Source organism: Penicillium arizonense (genome assembly GCF_001773325.1).
Source record: "Penicillium arizonense strain CBS 141311 chromosome Unknown PENARI_contig006, whole genome shotgun sequence".
Lineage (NCBI taxonomy): Eukaryota > Fungi > Ascomycota > Eurotiomycetes > Eurotiales > Aspergillaceae > Penicillium > Penicillium arizonense.
This window is the reverse complement of record NW_019173283.1, coordinates 940392-955848: the sequence shown is the minus strand read 5'-3', so window position 1 is coordinate 955848 and position 15457 is coordinate 940392. Positions and strand designations below refer to the sequence as shown.

General features: G+C 49.1%; 6 protein-coding genes across 6 annotated transcripts; 3 read left to right on the top strand and 3 right to left on the bottom strand.

The window, feature by feature from the left end:
• Positions 1–311: 311 nt before the first annotated feature.
• On the bottom strand, positions 312–1208 carry PENARI_c006G08876 (uncharacterized protein; the record flags this gene model as incomplete). Its single annotated transcript, XM_022630506.1, has 3 exons — positions 312–828; positions 885–982; positions 1032–1208. The coding sequence occupies 3 exons, from the start codon at positions 1206–1208 to the stop codon at positions 312–314; spliced, it is 792 nt and encodes a 263-aa protein (XP_022489853.1).
• Positions 1209–1774: 566 nt separating this feature from the next.
• PENARI_c006G03167 (LYR motif-containing protein) lies at positions 1775–2470 on the top strand (the record flags this gene model as incomplete). The annotated part of the gene is made up of 5 exons (XM_022630239.1): positions 1775–1825; positions 1913–2077; positions 2231–2293; positions 2354–2403; positions 2461–2470. The coding sequence occupies 5 exons, from the start codon at positions 1775–1777 to the stop codon at positions 2468–2470; spliced, it is 339 nt and encodes a 112-aa protein (XP_022490023.1).
• Positions 2471–3099: 629 nt separating this feature from the next.
• On the top strand, positions 3100–5297 carry PENARI_c006G03652 (uncharacterized protein; the record flags this gene model as incomplete). The annotated part of the gene is made up of 2 exons (XM_022630260.1): positions 3100–3111; positions 3225–5297. 2 exons carry the CDS (start codon positions 3100–3102, stop codon positions 5295–5297), a joined length of 2085 nt encoding a protein of 694 aa, XP_022489564.1.
• Positions 5298–6386: 1089 nt separating this feature from the next.
• PENARI_c006G01813 (uncharacterized protein) lies at positions 6387–7262 on the top strand (the record flags this gene model as incomplete). Its single annotated transcript, XM_022630175.1, has 4 exons — positions 6387–6448; positions 6509–6652; positions 6716–7025; positions 7089–7262. The coding sequence occupies 4 exons, from the start codon at positions 6387–6389 to the stop codon at positions 7260–7262; spliced, it is 690 nt and encodes a 229-aa protein (XP_022489545.1).
• Positions 7263–9304: 2042 nt separating this feature from the next.
• On the bottom strand, positions 9305–11895 carry PENARI_c006G04814 (putative histone-lysine N-methyltransferase (Ash1); the record flags this gene model as incomplete). The annotated part of the gene is made up of 4 exons (XM_022630314.1): positions 9305–10067; positions 10121–10320; positions 10374–10747; positions 10803–11895. The coding sequence occupies 4 exons, from the start codon at positions 11893–11895 to the stop codon at positions 9305–9307; spliced, it is 2430 nt and encodes an 809-aa protein (XP_022489992.1).
• Positions 11896–12646: 751 nt separating this feature from the next.
• erf2 (palmitoyltransferase ERF2) lies at positions 12647–14523 on the bottom strand (the record flags this gene model as incomplete). The annotated part of the gene is made up of 2 exons (XM_022630603.1): positions 12647–13387; positions 13441–14523. 2 exons carry the CDS (start codon positions 14521–14523, stop codon positions 12647–12649), a joined length of 1824 nt encoding a protein of 607 aa, XP_022489999.1.
• Positions 14524–15457: the final 934 nt, after the last annotated feature.

The following is a 15457-nucleotide window of genomic DNA, read 5'->3' as shown; positions in this document are numbered from 1 at the left end:
TGGGCTTGGCGGGACGGATCTACTTACTATCTGAGTATGTCTAGTGTGTTAGATCAGGAACATTCACTATGTCTACCCTATAAATATTCCATCAATCGCCCCATATACCACAATTGGGCATATAAACCGTGAATGGGGCTTGAAACCGAGGGCATCCACCGTTCGCATACATGTCTTTCGGTGGAGCACTTCTGGCTCTCTAATTTTTGATTGCTTTTACTATGCATTCGGTCACATCTAGTAAGATAAAATAATAGCCCAGTTTGGGAACAGGCCTGTGTGACGGTTAACGTCAACTCTGCTTCAGCTGATCATTTGGTACCACGTTGAACAAGATCATGACGTTCCCCTAAAACTTCAGGTACCAGCTGGGCCCGCAGCTTCGTTATTTGCTCCTCCAGCGTCCGCATTTCAATTGTCGTACTAGCCAATTCAGGGACCTCGGTGTCAATCGCATTTGCGAAAGAGCGCTGTGCCCGGCGCAGTGACTGGGGCACTAGGATTCCATACCAATGGAGTGGATCATCAGAATGGAACTTCTTGCGGCTGGCCTTCGGCTTCTTCTTCTCGGTCGTTGGACTGCCGTCCTCGGAAGTCTCGGGAGTTTCTGGTGTTGTTTGTTTGTCCGCTACAGTCTCTCCTGTTTCGGGTTGGACACCCTTCACGGGGTCGGAGGTCTCAACTTTCTTCTCATCTATATCTGCTTTCGGTGGAGGACTGGGTGTGGACTCGGTAGCGAACTTGTATTCAGAGGGTAGCGAAGCAGCACTCTTGTTCTCCGAATCGTTGGTGCATTCGTCCGCAATGTTTTGTTCGGGTTTGATTGAGCTGTCGATTCCAACGAGTCAATAACTGATAATATGCAATGGAGTCTGTAGCATTACATCTTCCTTGTCGCTTTCATGCGCTCGTCGTAGAAGTCAGGCCCATAGCGGCGGCCAGGAGGACACGAGAAATTGGCCTGGGCGAGGGCGAAGAATCCCTACTGTATATCAGCCAACTGTCGCGTAAACCATGGCCAAGAAGCATACCGAGGACAACTGTTTTGCTAGGCCTGTTTGCAGTTTCTGCTGCTTGTCCAGTAGGTTCAAATATTGCTCAAGAAGCGTATCCAACGATTGAACCAGATCCGAGGCTACGGGCTTCGTCTTTGCTTCAGGAGCCTCCGAGCCTGGTCGGGAATCCGGTGGTGTAGGTATTTGAGTCATCGCGACAACAATACAGACTGAACAAGACAGACAATGCAAGTTACAGTCGAGCGGCGTGGTGATCAGAGGAAAGCCCGAGATACGGGAAACGTGGATCAAAGGAGCTCGGCCCCGGTAACTCCGTCATTCTCTCCGACGCAAAAGAATTTCCCGCCCTTCAACCAACTCTGGACTCACTTCAGCCCACTGTGCTTTCTTAGTTATAAGAGACTGTGTTGCAACATATCAATTGTGACAACCTTGTGTGGGTTGATATTGTTTCCCCGGATCTTCGCGCTCCTGCAAATCCGAACCGCCACCTCCGATCACGACAGTTGCGCCCAACCCCCGTGAACCTCACCACCTCGGTATTTCTCGACGAGCATTACACGTATCTTCATCTCCTACCGAACCTCTGTGGCATTTTTGCTGCTTCCGTACCGCCGTATCGACATAGCGAGCCACACGACAGTGAGAATCTGGGATCAAACTGAAGCCAGCATTCCGCGCATCTTTCAGGTCATTACATTTAACGACCTTTTTACTTCCTCTCCACTCTCTCCGTACTCTCGGTACACTTAATCATCATGTCCGTCGCATCGCTGCACCGTGATGCTGGTTTCCAGGTCCGGTCTTTGGTATGTCCTTGATTCTGATATCCGCACTCCAACTGCGAGCGCATCTATGCTTGATAATAGAAGGCTAATCATCTTTCCTTTGCTTAGTTCCGCTCCCTTCTGCGTCAATCCGGCCAATTTTCCAACTATAACTTCCGTGAATATGCCCGTCGCAAGACAAGAGATTCGTTCCGCGAGCACCAAAACGTGACGGAGGAACGTCGGGTACAAGAACTGATGCAAGAGGGTCTTCAGAGCCTGCGCTTGCTCAAGGTCAGTGGAACTCCAGGGGATGTTAATGCCCGACTCGGTCAGTGGCAGACAGATGGGTTTCAATTCCCCGCACTGAGGGTCAAATCGTCGCGCCTTGCTACACTGCCATATACTTTATTACATTAATGATTCATGGAGCTGACAATATCACAGCGCCAAACGATCATCAGTCAATTCTATCAGCTGGACAAGCTGGTGGTGGAGGGCCAGAACGCCGTAAGTTGACCTCGATATTGAGAACATCGTAGGGGCAATCCGTCTCACTCATTTCCACAGGGCAAGGAAACAGGCGACCATGGAGGCATTGTGCGCCAGAAGGACACTGGGTAAGTTGCTTTGAGTCTATTACAGTACATCCACCTTGCATCGACTGACCTTTGCAGCTGGGATTAAATGTGCTCACCATTCGTTGAAGGAGGCCTGTAACTATCCCATCTCTTTTTGAAGTACCAATAGTGAATCATCGGACACCTGATCCTTTTCTGTATTTATACACCCAGCGCTGCTGTGCAATCAATTCCCATCGAGCACGAGAAATACATCACCACTCCACTCTGGACTACGTTCAATTGCTTTCCTATGGGTGGATCTTGCCAAAATATGAATGATTATTGACCTGCAGTAGGTCAAATAGTTTGTTCATTGTCTTTGTGCAGCAAATGTCCTTATCAGGGAATTATATAGTGTTGCCACCATAGCCTGGAAACATTTGTACGAGTAGCTGGCTGCTATTGACGTTTACATTCAAAGATAGTGGCATTTTCTGGCTATATATATGGTCAATTATAGTATTCTGGACTAGAGTGTCTTCGTTGCTGGTTTCCTTAATACTGTACCTATAAATCACGTGGTATCTCCTTTCGGCGCCATCGCGCGACGGGGAGACACTGCCTATCACCTACTCCCTCATACTATCCCACGCGACAGCTCCGCCAACTAACTGACCAACATATTTGTGGCTTATACACTTCCCACTGGTCTGTCAATCTAGGGGAAGCCGACCGCAGCGGCGTTGACACATAATGCCTTCTACGGTACGTTGACCACCATCGGTCCTCTCTAGCGCAACCACTCCAACAAGGACACATGAGCATTGCAGATGCAAAGAATATTTGATTCAGAGAACCAGCTAGCTAATACCTCATAGTTCCGAGCTTCGCGCTCAGGGCGGCATCTCGACGGCCCCAACCGCACCCGAAACGGCCAAATCGACCACGATGTCTTTGAAGGATTGCCAGTACGACGCTGGTCGAAACAACCGCACACCTTCTCCCAAGCTCCTAAGCTCGAAGATTCGGATTTTGGCGTCCAGGGCCCAGGCGGAGGACCAACTCTACCAGAGCTCCCCATGCCAAGAGACAGCCAGCTCTTACCCCCAATCAGTCGCGCCCTTCTTCGAGCAGCCCGTGCTGGATGTGTCCATATTCGTCAAAGTAGTCGCGCGACCGATGAGGAAGAGAAGAGCGTGGCTGACGCAGAGGACCCGAATTCAGCCAATGCCCATGCCGCCGATCGAAGCTTCACAACTCGCAAGTGGCTGACGCTTCCTAAGCACTTGGAGCCTGCGGAGGTCGAGTTTTTGGCGAAGAGACGGCCTGGTCTTCCTTCCTTGTATGGCGCTGCTGCTGGTGATGCTGGAGCGCCGATGCGCAGGACAAAATTCAAGAAGACAGACCCTGAGACTGGTAATATCTCGATATACGAGGCTTGGGTACCTGAGGGTCATCGTATTGAAGGAGAGATTACCGGCGACGTACAGGCGATTGCCGCGCAGAGCGAGGTGCCTGTGAAGCCAGAGGCGCCTGCGCCTGGAACTGTCGTTGAGGGTGTCGGGATTGTCAATGCCGAGGGCGTTGTTGTTGCAGAGGCTGGCTCAGCGGCTGTGATGACACCACCAAAGCGACGGCCCCCTCCCCCTAAGCGCAAGGGCAAGGGCATTGGAAAGGGTCGGAAGAAGAAGGTCATGTTCGCACCAGGCGAGGGAGCTGATGCCGCCACAGTACATGGTATGGGTGACGGTGCTGGTGATGGTCAAGGAGGAAGCCAGGATGATTCACGAATGTCGATGGATCCGAATGGTCAAGATGATGACGATGAGGATGGCGATGAGAGTGACGAAGGTGATGAGGGAGATGAGTCCATGGTGGATGTGAAGACTCCTGAGACCCCTCAGCCTACGTCTGGTACGGAGTCTGCTGATCAACCTTCAATTGAAACCCCCGCTGAGCAGTCAGTTGATGTCGATATGGCAGACACTGGTCCCGACAACCAACAAGCTGCCCAAGAGCCATCTTTATCAGTTGGCGCTGAGACACCTTCGCAACTGCAGACCACCGAAGCTTCTCAGCCTGAAAAGGCACCTGAGACAGACAATAGTGCTATGGATTCCAGCGTGCCTCCAAAGACTGAGATCACTGATTCGGATGAGAAGCCTGCCGCACCGGAACATGATGATGCCAATCTCCCTTCTACTGAACCTGCAGCAGCCTCAAATGCAGCTGCTGAGCCATCAGTTGCCGTTCCCGAGACTGAAGCCTCAAGGCCCACCAAATCTGAGGCCACAGAAGTGACGGCTGATATTGCACCAAAGCAAGAGGAGCCCGATGTCAGAAGTCAACCAGATATTGAAAACGCCGCACCATCTGATAGTCCCGATAAACCCTCAGAACCCGTGCAACCTTCACTCTCGACCGAGGCTCCAGTCGAGGCTGAAGAATCTCAACCCGCCTCAAATGAGGCCACCTCCCAACTCGACACCGAACCCCTTTCAGCGGCCCTTGAAAATGACCAAAACAACCAATCCGAAAACCTCCAACCCGACGCGGACCCAGCTGAAACAAAAGACGTGGAAATGAGCGAAGCTCCAGCAGCGCATGAGCAGAACCCACTACTTGAAGAAATCCAGTCTCCCTCGAAGCCCGAATCGCCTCTATCAGAACCACCAGCCGATGATCCTCAGCCTCCTTCATTCGAAGTTGATTCTACCGTGATAGATCTCGCTCCGGCAGAGGAACCAACACCTGCTGCCGAGGATAAGACAGAAGATAAGACTGAAGATAAGACAGAACAAGCGGATCAGCCAGCAACTGAGCCAAATGTTTCGGGTGCGACAGCTGCTGCAGAACTCGATCAGACAGATGATCAACCCGATGAAGTGAAGGGCGAAGTTGAGCAGCCCTCAGATTCAGTCCCTGAGGGTGCCCCGGCCGAGTCTACATAGGCTGTTTCCTTGGGTTGATTGTTACTACTGTCCATTTCATCCAGTTTCCACGTTGTATGATGAATACTCTCTGTCTTAGTTATTACTCTTCCGGCGCTCTTTGTTTGTTGCGTTTGTAGGCTGGAGTCTGGGTTCTGGGTTCGTTCGTTGATCGTTGATCATTGATCATTTCGCTATTAACTTCTTGTAGGATCATATTGTTTGTCAATTATTGGAACGAGTCATTTTTTTGAATTTCATCAACTTGTTGACTGTTTCAATTAGTCCTGTAGGGACCGCGTTTATCTAGCTCTTCTAGCTATTGCCTCCAACTGATTACCTCGATATAACAATCTGTCCTTCGGCATTTTTCAATGGTAGATATCCTGCTGTCCTTGTTTAAATGTTTGCACGAACCAGAAGAAATCGATACACTGTTCTACCAAAGTCGTATGGATATATATCCACACAAAGCCCGAAAGAGTCTGGGATAATATGTTGGGCTTAGAGAATGTCACCATTTGAATCATTTTTGTTTGATTTGCAGATATTCAGTAGCAGCTGAGCTGGACGTATCTCACCCCTGATAGTCGAGACGGTCATTGCGTAGCTTAGCGTAACTGAATGGGTAGACGCAAGACGGATAACAACGCCATTTTTGTATTTTTCTTTCCTATTCCTTTTATTCTTATCTGCAGCTCTATGAGTTCGTGGGTTTTTTTTTACTTTGACCCTCTCACCGAGTTCACCGAGTCTTCTTAAACAGAATTTTGCGTTAGGGCTTATTTGGCGGCAAGCTTTCCGCATTAGGAAATCATCCGACCGATCAGGTCACCCAGCGGCCCTTTCAAGACATCATGACACTATTTTATAGCAGGACCTACGATTTAATAATATATGATAGGATGTTTAGCCCAAACCTCAAGCTGCAAATTACCCGATGGTTTCGGAATCCCGATCGGCTTGCCGAGTCAGGCCAAACAGCCCCAGTAGCTAACTTTAATATAAATAGGGACGCACCTCTGCTACTCTTTTCCACTTCTCTAGCCACACTATTATATGGACTAGTGTATCCATTCTTAATTCTAATTCAACAGTATACACAGCCCTATGGCATCTTGGCTGTTTGGTGGTTGTCAGGCCGCGAATGTACCAACTTACTTTGACATCAGGTTAGATTATACCATACTCCATTATGTTTCTACTCACTGACTGGTGGATTATTTATTTAGACTCGATAATAATAGCCTCATGCTTCCTCGTATTGATGAGAATACTAGCTACGGCCACCTCAACGGCACTGTTGTTCTATGTTTGAACAAGCCACTCCCCGTCAAAGAACTCAAGCTCCACACGAGAGGAATCCAATATGTCAAGTATGTTTTCACGATCCCTATTTATACTGCTGGTGAGAAAACTCAAGCTAACGCTTCAATCAGCTGGGACTCGACAACACCAGAAGGCCGACATAAGAAAGCAGCCTGGCGGGAAGCAACATTCTACCACCAGATATGGAGCTTTCTTCCAGAGTCGAACAAAAGTCAGAAATCTTTACAACCTGGCAACTACGAGTTCCCCTTTTTAATTACCCTACACAACAGTCTGCCAGAGAGTGTCGAAGGACTAGACGACTGCTACATTCGATACGAGTTGACAGCCGGGATTATCTGTTCATGGGGATCGATCACAAGATCGAAGGATATGAGGGTATCCAAGGCTCTGGATCCTCTATCATTCCTTGAACCTGAGGTAAGCAAAAGGACGAGACTCAGCTTTTGACCGAATGGTACGACTGATATGACAACTACACAGAGCATTGAAAGGACATGGCCCGAAAAGATCGCATATCGAATCAGTATTCCGGGACAAGCATATCAGCTTGGGGCCCCTATAAAGATCGACTTCCGATATATCCCACTCCTAAAAGGTGTTCGAGCCTGCCTCAATCAAGGTGCAACTTGTGGAATCCCACGTCGTCATTTCTAGGGCTGGGGACCAAGACATATACGCCAAACTCGAGAGAAGACTATAATCGACGATTTTCTAGAGTTCGACGGTTCTTTAAGGAACGCGGCCGCCACCGAAGATGCAGATGGTGAGGGATGGGATGCACTATCTCATATCATCGTGCCTTCAAATTCCATCGAGCCCTGTGTGCCAAGTTGCAACACGACTATTATTAACATATCCCACACTCTCAAAGTGTGTATCAAACTTCTAAACCCCAATGGGGCCTTTTCTGAGGTATGTGTGCTCACTGGAATCAAAATAAATACAGAACAGAACACAGTTAACGGCTCTCTTCCCTTCTTAGATTGCTGCCTTCTTCCCAATCTCTTTGCGTTGTTCCCCGAGCACATCCTCCTCTTGCTCCTTGCTCTACACAAAGAATGTCTGAATTGCCTCCAGCCTGCTCCATCTTACACAGACTATATCCATGACAAACCGTATCCAGAGTGTGATGTAATGGATATTCCAGATAAACAGGCTGTGACAGGCCAAAGTGAGGCTCCTAGACCGGCATACAACGAGGACAAATGCTTTCCAGAGGACTTGCTTGGAACTTCCTTGTTATGAAAGTGCGATATGTTCATTGGCTCCACGGAATGGGGGAAGCCCTTCTTATTGGGATGTTGTTTCGATTCATGAATAGGTTCGGTTTGGAATTTTCTAGGGCCTAGAGCTCCGTTTGATGTCTAAGTGCGCATATACCCGAGAGACTTAGCTAGCCAGTCCGACTTCCATTTGCTGTTAAATTTCACGTGTTTGCGTCTTCTTTCATATATAGGAGCTCACGTGAATACCAACATATAATGATCTTAAGAAAGTAATGGGCCATGAGACGATGTAGAAGAGGACGGTTCGTTAATATAGTAGGATATGAGAGAGAGAACCAGAGCTGCTAAGCCAGAAGCCCTAAGGTGGACTGCATTAGTATCAAACGGTGAGCAAACCGGAGGATTTTATGAGGCCTGAAACATAAATCATCTGTCCGATGTATCAGGCAGGACCCTTGTCGTGACAGAAAGGCTTGATTGCTATTCCAACTAGTCCTAGAGTCAAACCGTGCTGTCTGTCTGTCCACTCCTGTCTTCCTTATCTCTCGCCACTTTTCCATCACGTTCAATCACTAAGTTGATCACTAGATTCAACAATTATAAACCTAGGTAATTATTACTACTCTCACTTGACCTTGCCTATCTTCATCGCATTTTCCCAACTTCAAACGTCATTTCAAGTAGCTCTATTAATTTACCAACTCACTTATACAGATCAACAGAAACCGTAATAGAGAAGCTCCATGTACATGATCGACATGACCCATTGAGGACTAAAAACGTACGTAGACAAGCGTACTCATTCTGAGTAAACCTGACTCTCAATGGGGACATTTGTCTGAGCTAAGTGTAAACCATGTTGAATTTGGAAACATCTACCTTAACTATATCAAATCCGATATCAAGGTCACGCACCAATCTGAACTGAACACTCAACAGCGGCCCAGGGCAATCCCTCACTTTCATGACCATGACACATAACTAGAATAGGAAGTCGAGCGGGAAAAAAAAGCCAGAAGGGAAAAATAATAGAAAGGAAGAACAGAAGATAGGGAAGGCAGAATAAAGTAGAACAAAGAAACCACGAACGCCTTCTCAGTCAGGGAGTAAACAAGAACAAATAGGGATGTCGTACAAGGGAAATTAGCTAATGAACACGAATGTCAATAGTCGAGCAAGGAGGACAAGCACGTCAATAAAGAATTGAAGATGGAAATTATAGGTTAGAAAGAAAGAAAAAAGTTGCTGGTGGAGAGCCATATCAGAGATAGGGTGACTCGAATCACCTGTTGCGTAGTGTCAAGGTCGACAGAAAATGAGATAGTAAAAGCCGAAGAAACTCAACAAGTCCACTTCCCAGCTGCTGGCTGTAGGTCTGCAGTTCGTGAAAGACACAGGCCGTTTTGACAGCCGAATCATGTAATCCAAGCAGGGCACTGTCAACGAGTAGTAAAAGATTGACCAAGGTGTTTAAGCTCTCTTTGTACCCCTGACAGATCGCACAACACGCCGAGCGACGCTCTTGACATCTTTGCCGAAGCCCTTCTTAGCAGGGCTTTTAGCTTTGGTGGTGGGCATCTTAGCCCTGACGGGACTTTTGGGAGGAGCCTTTTGCGCAGCATTTTTGCGAGGACGGCCCACGGCGCCCTTGGAAGCAGTAGCGAGGATCTTTTTCTTGGTCTCGGCAGATGGCCGCTTGAGCGCTGTAGACTTTTTACCAGGTGAAGCTGGGGCCCCCTTGGTAGCCTTGGTAGCTTTGGTAGCTTTAGTGCCGTGGGTAGGGCGGACAGCCGCCTTCACTCGCCCTGTAGCCTTGACCTTAGGCAACTTGACATTCTTCGCCTTGGTGGTGGCCTTGGCTTTTGCTGTTGTCTTCGTGGTCTTCTTTCCGCGGACAGTTGCCACGGCCTTCTTGACGCCGGCGCGGATGGATTTCGTTGAGATCAGCTTGCGGCGTTTGCTCTTTGGAGGCTCGTCCTCCTCGGACTCGGACTCAGATTCAGACTCAGAGTCAGAGTCAGTTTCGGAATCAGACTCGGACTCGGATGAAGACTCTGCTGCGGCCTTTCGCTTTTTGCCGATGGCTTTCTTAGTCTTCTTCAAGCTATCAGCCTTTCGCTTCTGCTCAAGCTCTTTAGCGCGCTGTTGCTTATCCTTCAGCCGTGGGCCCAGGAAGCCTCGACAGTTCGCTGATCCACATCGGCATTGTTGCACGTTCTTGTTGGAATACGGGCTGTTATAGAATTAGCACAGAGTCTATCTGTTTGAGCACAAAAAGATGCTCACTCGAAATTGTAGTCGTAACTCAATTCCTCCCCAGTAGAAATTCCACGATCTCCCGCGAAGAGGGCCATGCGAGGTTTTCCAGCAACAGTCCATTTCTCCATACGACAGTTGGGCTCGCAAGCGTGATTAACGAAGCGAGCAATGGACCCACGAGTCGCATCAATGATCATATTTTGATCAAAGTACATGAGATAATAACACTAAATGATCAAGTTAGTAACAATTAAGCAGCGAGGGAAGCAAGGGCACATACGTCATTGTTCTTGTACACTGTTCTCATCCGTTTCTCGCACTCAAACTGTGTGAGGATCTCTCCGGTATACTCCACAATAATCTGATTAGGCTCGAAGGAACGGTTGCTGCGCACGCCGTAGCCACGGTCTTGGGTCTTGATGACCTCCACTCCGATGTTATACTTGCCTCCAGCCTTGGTCCGGTGCTTGAGTCCCTCGAAGTTTCGGTTCCCACACTCTGGACCCAGCCTGCAGTTACCGTTGTCACACTCGTAGAACATGTAACGATTCTGGCAGTTCTCGTCACAGCCAGTATCCTCCTCACACATGCAAGTAGACAGCTCGAGATTCTTGTTCGCTTTCCAAAAACTTCCGGCGTCACCAACAAAAACATCTGAACTGTATGTTAGCCCTCACTTCATAATGTGAGATTCCGACAAAATGCTCACTCTTGTTGGTCTTACGCCACTCATCTGGCTTGGGCTGGCCAGGCGGGAGAGGCGAGAAAATGTCGAATGGCAGCTGGTAATCTCTTCCATTCTTCAACAGCCGAGCACCCTTGAACATGGGCATAGGAAGAATAGTACGGTGCCTGGGTCCAGTGCCAGTCTTCTTGGAATTTTTGCTCCGGCGCTGTTTGGGAGGGGAGTCCGAGGGTTCCTGTCCAGTGTATAGACCGTGAGACAGCCACAGCTTGCGCTTAGGCCGAGGCGAGGATGGTGCAGACCGTTCTTCGGGGGCAGGCGTATCTTGAGATTTGAGCTTGGACAAATCGCTCTCGGAGACTCGGCGCTTCTTTGTTGCATGCCCATTCTCCTCCTTTGGCGGGTCCAAATTACGAGGCCGGAGGCTAGCACGACGACCAAGATCTTTATCTGCCATACCTCTCGTACGCTTTCCCAAAATACTGTTCGCCCGATCAACGAGATCCGAAGCCTTATCCAATAAACCTATGCGACCTGACCGCCGTAGAGACTTGCGGGAAACGGTACGAGATGGAGCTGGCTTAGCTTTGGGTGTTCCCTCATCTTCCTCCAATGCCTTCTCCACACGCTTTCGTAGTGCTCGCTGTTGAAGCGACACATTCATATCCTCAGCTTGCAACTCTTGAGAAGACTTTGAGACCGGGGTATCGGGGGCCATTGGGTGGTCATCTACCGCGGCATCCTTGTCTGCAGTACCACTCCACAGGGAATTTTCCATCACGGCAATACTGTGGCGCAGAGAGGAATGGGATCTTTTTGCGTTGGCAAGGCTAGCTACGTAAGCCTCGCTGGAGGAAGCGACGGATCCGTCCTTCTCAGGTGTGTCGTCTAGTGGCTGACCGGCCAGCGATGCGCGTGCGACTCGTGTTGACCTCCGCCGTCCCGCGGTATTTTCGTCAGTCAACGCGTTTTCATTGTTGCTCGATGTCTCAGAGCGGCTGTTCTCCGGCGTCAGGAGTTGTTCTGGAACGTCGAGGCTCGTGTTGTCTTCGGGCTCGTTCACCTTGTCGGCAGTCGCGGACGCGGACGCGAGGAATCGGGACGTTCGGGGAGCCATGTTTAAAGGACTGCGTAAATGAGAAGGACAATTCCACGAGGAACCGCCTTTCTCGAAATAAAACTGGCGCGTGTGATCTGGGATGGGAGAATATAAGGGGGAGAGAGTGCCAGACGGAGGATCAGCTCCCGCGCGCTTCTTATCAATTTAGGCCGATGCGATGTCTGACGCGTGCAACACCAACACAAGCCCAGCCTCAATAATGCAGAATTATCCGAGAATTGCGATACAATAGAGCGAGAAAAGATTGGATAACAAGGGAGAAGGAGAAGAAAGCCCTCGCAGGAGAAGGTGGAAGCTTATGAACTCAGATTTCCTGGAATGCCGAAATCCCTCATAACTTCCACCCCGCATGAGAGATTCTACGCGTACTGTAGCTGTGTATACGGAATGGGAGTCTATATGTGATATGCACAGATCAAATGCCATTGAATGAATATGTTCCAAAAGATGATATGGAAGTCGAGGTAGACTGCACTGGTAGGTGCTTTATTACCAGGTAGTCACACAAGTGGCAGAAGTGTAATAACAGAATAAGAAAATGATCTAGGATCAGTAGAAAGACAGGATTATGTCTTTGCCAAGTACAGCAAAGCAAACAGAATTTGTAAGAGGAAGGGTATGGATAATGTGGTGATTAGAAAGTGGTATGTGTGAAGGATTTTGGGGAGAATGGGAAATAGAAAGGAAAATATCATGAAGATCATGTTCAAGGGTCGTAACAGGGGAAGCACAGAATGAAAGGGTTTTTTTAGCCCTGTTGGGGACCAACGTGTTGCATCTCAATATCTCCTTGGGATTCAACGTCTGGGACACGATACTTACGCTTTTGCGTCCCCAGTCGTTGATCACCATCCTCATAGCGTTTCTTGAATTGCATGTAGGTGGGAGGCCGAGGCCGTCCAAGAACGGCAATCCAATTCTTGAGGACATTTCCTTGAGTGAACGGTCGATGGCGGTCGGCCTTGGCAAACTTGTGCGAGTTGAGATACTCCCTTGTTGTCTCGCCACGACCGACCAGGAAGAGATGGTATGCCCAAAGGGACGTAGGATAAGGCACTGCAACGATACCATAGATAACCATAGCCCACGGCACCCTCCATTTCGAGATTGCGGCCCCAAAGGAGATGTGCTCTTGTGACCTGTAGACCAAGATGTGTGCGAGGCTAGCGCCAATTAAGAAGAAAGATAGGAGGGTACAGGAGCTGACAAAGGTAAAAAAATAGCGATAGTTTCGGCGACCAACACAATTGTTGAGCCACACGCAGTGGTGGTCGAGGGTCTCGACACAGTTGTCGCAGACACGACAGTGATAGCAGCGAGGAGGCCGCCAAATACTACACGTCTTGCAGTATTTGACAGGTACGTCCATGGCAGCCACCTCGGAAGTGGCAAGCTTGACCATAACCCAGTCATTTGTAGGGGGGCCAAGCGTCAATGGGTCGTCTGAAGGATTCGGCTGCGGCATAGGGTGTATATTCCGGGGCATAATCTGGTAAAATCATATTAGCAATCGTCATGTTTCATCCAAACCGAGTCACTCACTCCAGGATCGACGGTGGACGCATGTACGAAGGATGAGATGCAAATGTAGAAAATATAAGCAAACAAGATTGGAATGGCAGGTGAGATATTATGCCATAGCCAAGGTGCCGAGAAGCCGAGGAACAAAGCTGAGGGTACGACGACTAGAAGGCCTGTTGCAATGTTGACAGGCTTGTCTCTCGCATTTTGGAATCGCCCTCCTCCGCAAAAGAGAGTATTGCCAGTGAAATATTCCCAGTTCTTGCCCAGATTGGACTTTGGCAGAGGTGGCTTCTTCACATCGAGAGGCCCCGGAGAAGAGCCAGCGGACGAAAGATGTTCATGGCCCCGAGAGTCATGATTGTGTGCTGCTCCCCTATTTTGTTGAAATGATAAGAATGAAAGTGGTGATTTCGGTGGTACATCCTGAGCGGCCTGTCCTGAGTAATTCGCACCCAGATTGAGACGCCCAGGCTGGGGAGTCTGTCTCTGGTCTCTATCTCGCAGCAGCCTGACACTGTCGCCCAAGCTCCGGATGGTTGTGTTGCCGGTAGGACTGGCGTTGGAGGTGTTGCGGTCTGGGATGATGGGATCCGTGAACTCTGTACCCCGAGACGGTGGAGCTTCCATATCTGTCTGAGGAAGGGATCCTTGCGGGATTGTGCTGTTAGAAACTATGCTTCTCCGGTTCTGACTTCCATGCTCGGTCCAGTCGTCGGACGAAAACGTGCCCTTGGTCCTAGGGCGTGTTCCTCGATGTGCTTGCAATCGCTGCGAACTCATTGGCCGGAAGAACGCTTGAGCCGTCAGGGACGGAATATGGGTTCTACTCAGCCGGCTGCCCGAGCTACCAGGTCTACTAGTGACCTGGCTGGACGCGGTAATGGAATTTCGCGTCGGTGGCGGACCACGCCTGGAAACCGAGGGCCGATGCTGGAGCGACGGGGGAGGTGACGTAAAAGATGTTGTTTGTTCTCCATCGTCATCCGTCACTCGGGATGAAATCCCTCCCATTGAGGGAGGGCGAGGGATGCCCAACACATGTTGCTGTGTCGGGGCCGGATTCGTGTCGCCGGTGTCTGGGCGATCTGTGGGGTTTGCCATTGTGCTGGAACAAGGTGAATATTAAGAATTAATTAGATCGAAATGCACGCTATCATATTGCGATCCGAGTAGACAATGGCGAAATGGCGGAAGCGAAATCGCGGTGAGCGTAGGCAGCTATCGAGCACTGTGACGAGCGAAACCACAGAAATGAGTGACAATGGAGTCGAGACGAGATTGAACGAAGGACTAAGCAGATCGTCCAGGTCCTATGAGTTTATTAGTTTCGAGTCCCTGTGCTGCGTTCCACCAACAAACGCGAAAAGTCAGGGCCAAACTGCAGAGCCCCTGATGGAGAAAACCGGACACGCACCTTAGAACAGCGATAGACAAGCCCAACCAAAGTGTAGAAGCCAATTACATCACAGGAAACTAACCCCGTAATGATTGTACAGTCGTCAGCGACTCGAATTAAAGAACCACAGAAATCGACCCAAGCAACGAAGGGGGCGATGGGATTGAATTCTTAGTAATCGAGATCAGGTTAACTCACTAACGCTAACTAGTCACCAAACTAGTTAACTAAGGTGGGTCTGCTGCCAGATATGTCAGGCGGCAAAATGATATCACGTGGTGTTCAGCCTCATGATTGGTAGTTTGGAACTATAACAAATATTACCTTGATGCAATCAGTCAGGACTTCATATTTAACGAATATAAGCGTGTTCATGGATGCTGTAATATGTGGTTAGATCAGGTAGGTCATGGCATACTTCAAAACATGGTAGCGAACATGCACACACCAGGATCGAGCTCCGGAATATACAATTCAAATCCCTGAGCCAGTAAGTGTACCGACCTAAATACTCTACAGCGATACTCACCTTCCATTCTATCATGAGTTATTATCATCTCGCTTCCCACTAGATCCTCGGCCCAAAATCCATTAGCCATATGATGGCCTTGTTCTACATGCATACAGGCTCAGTATCTT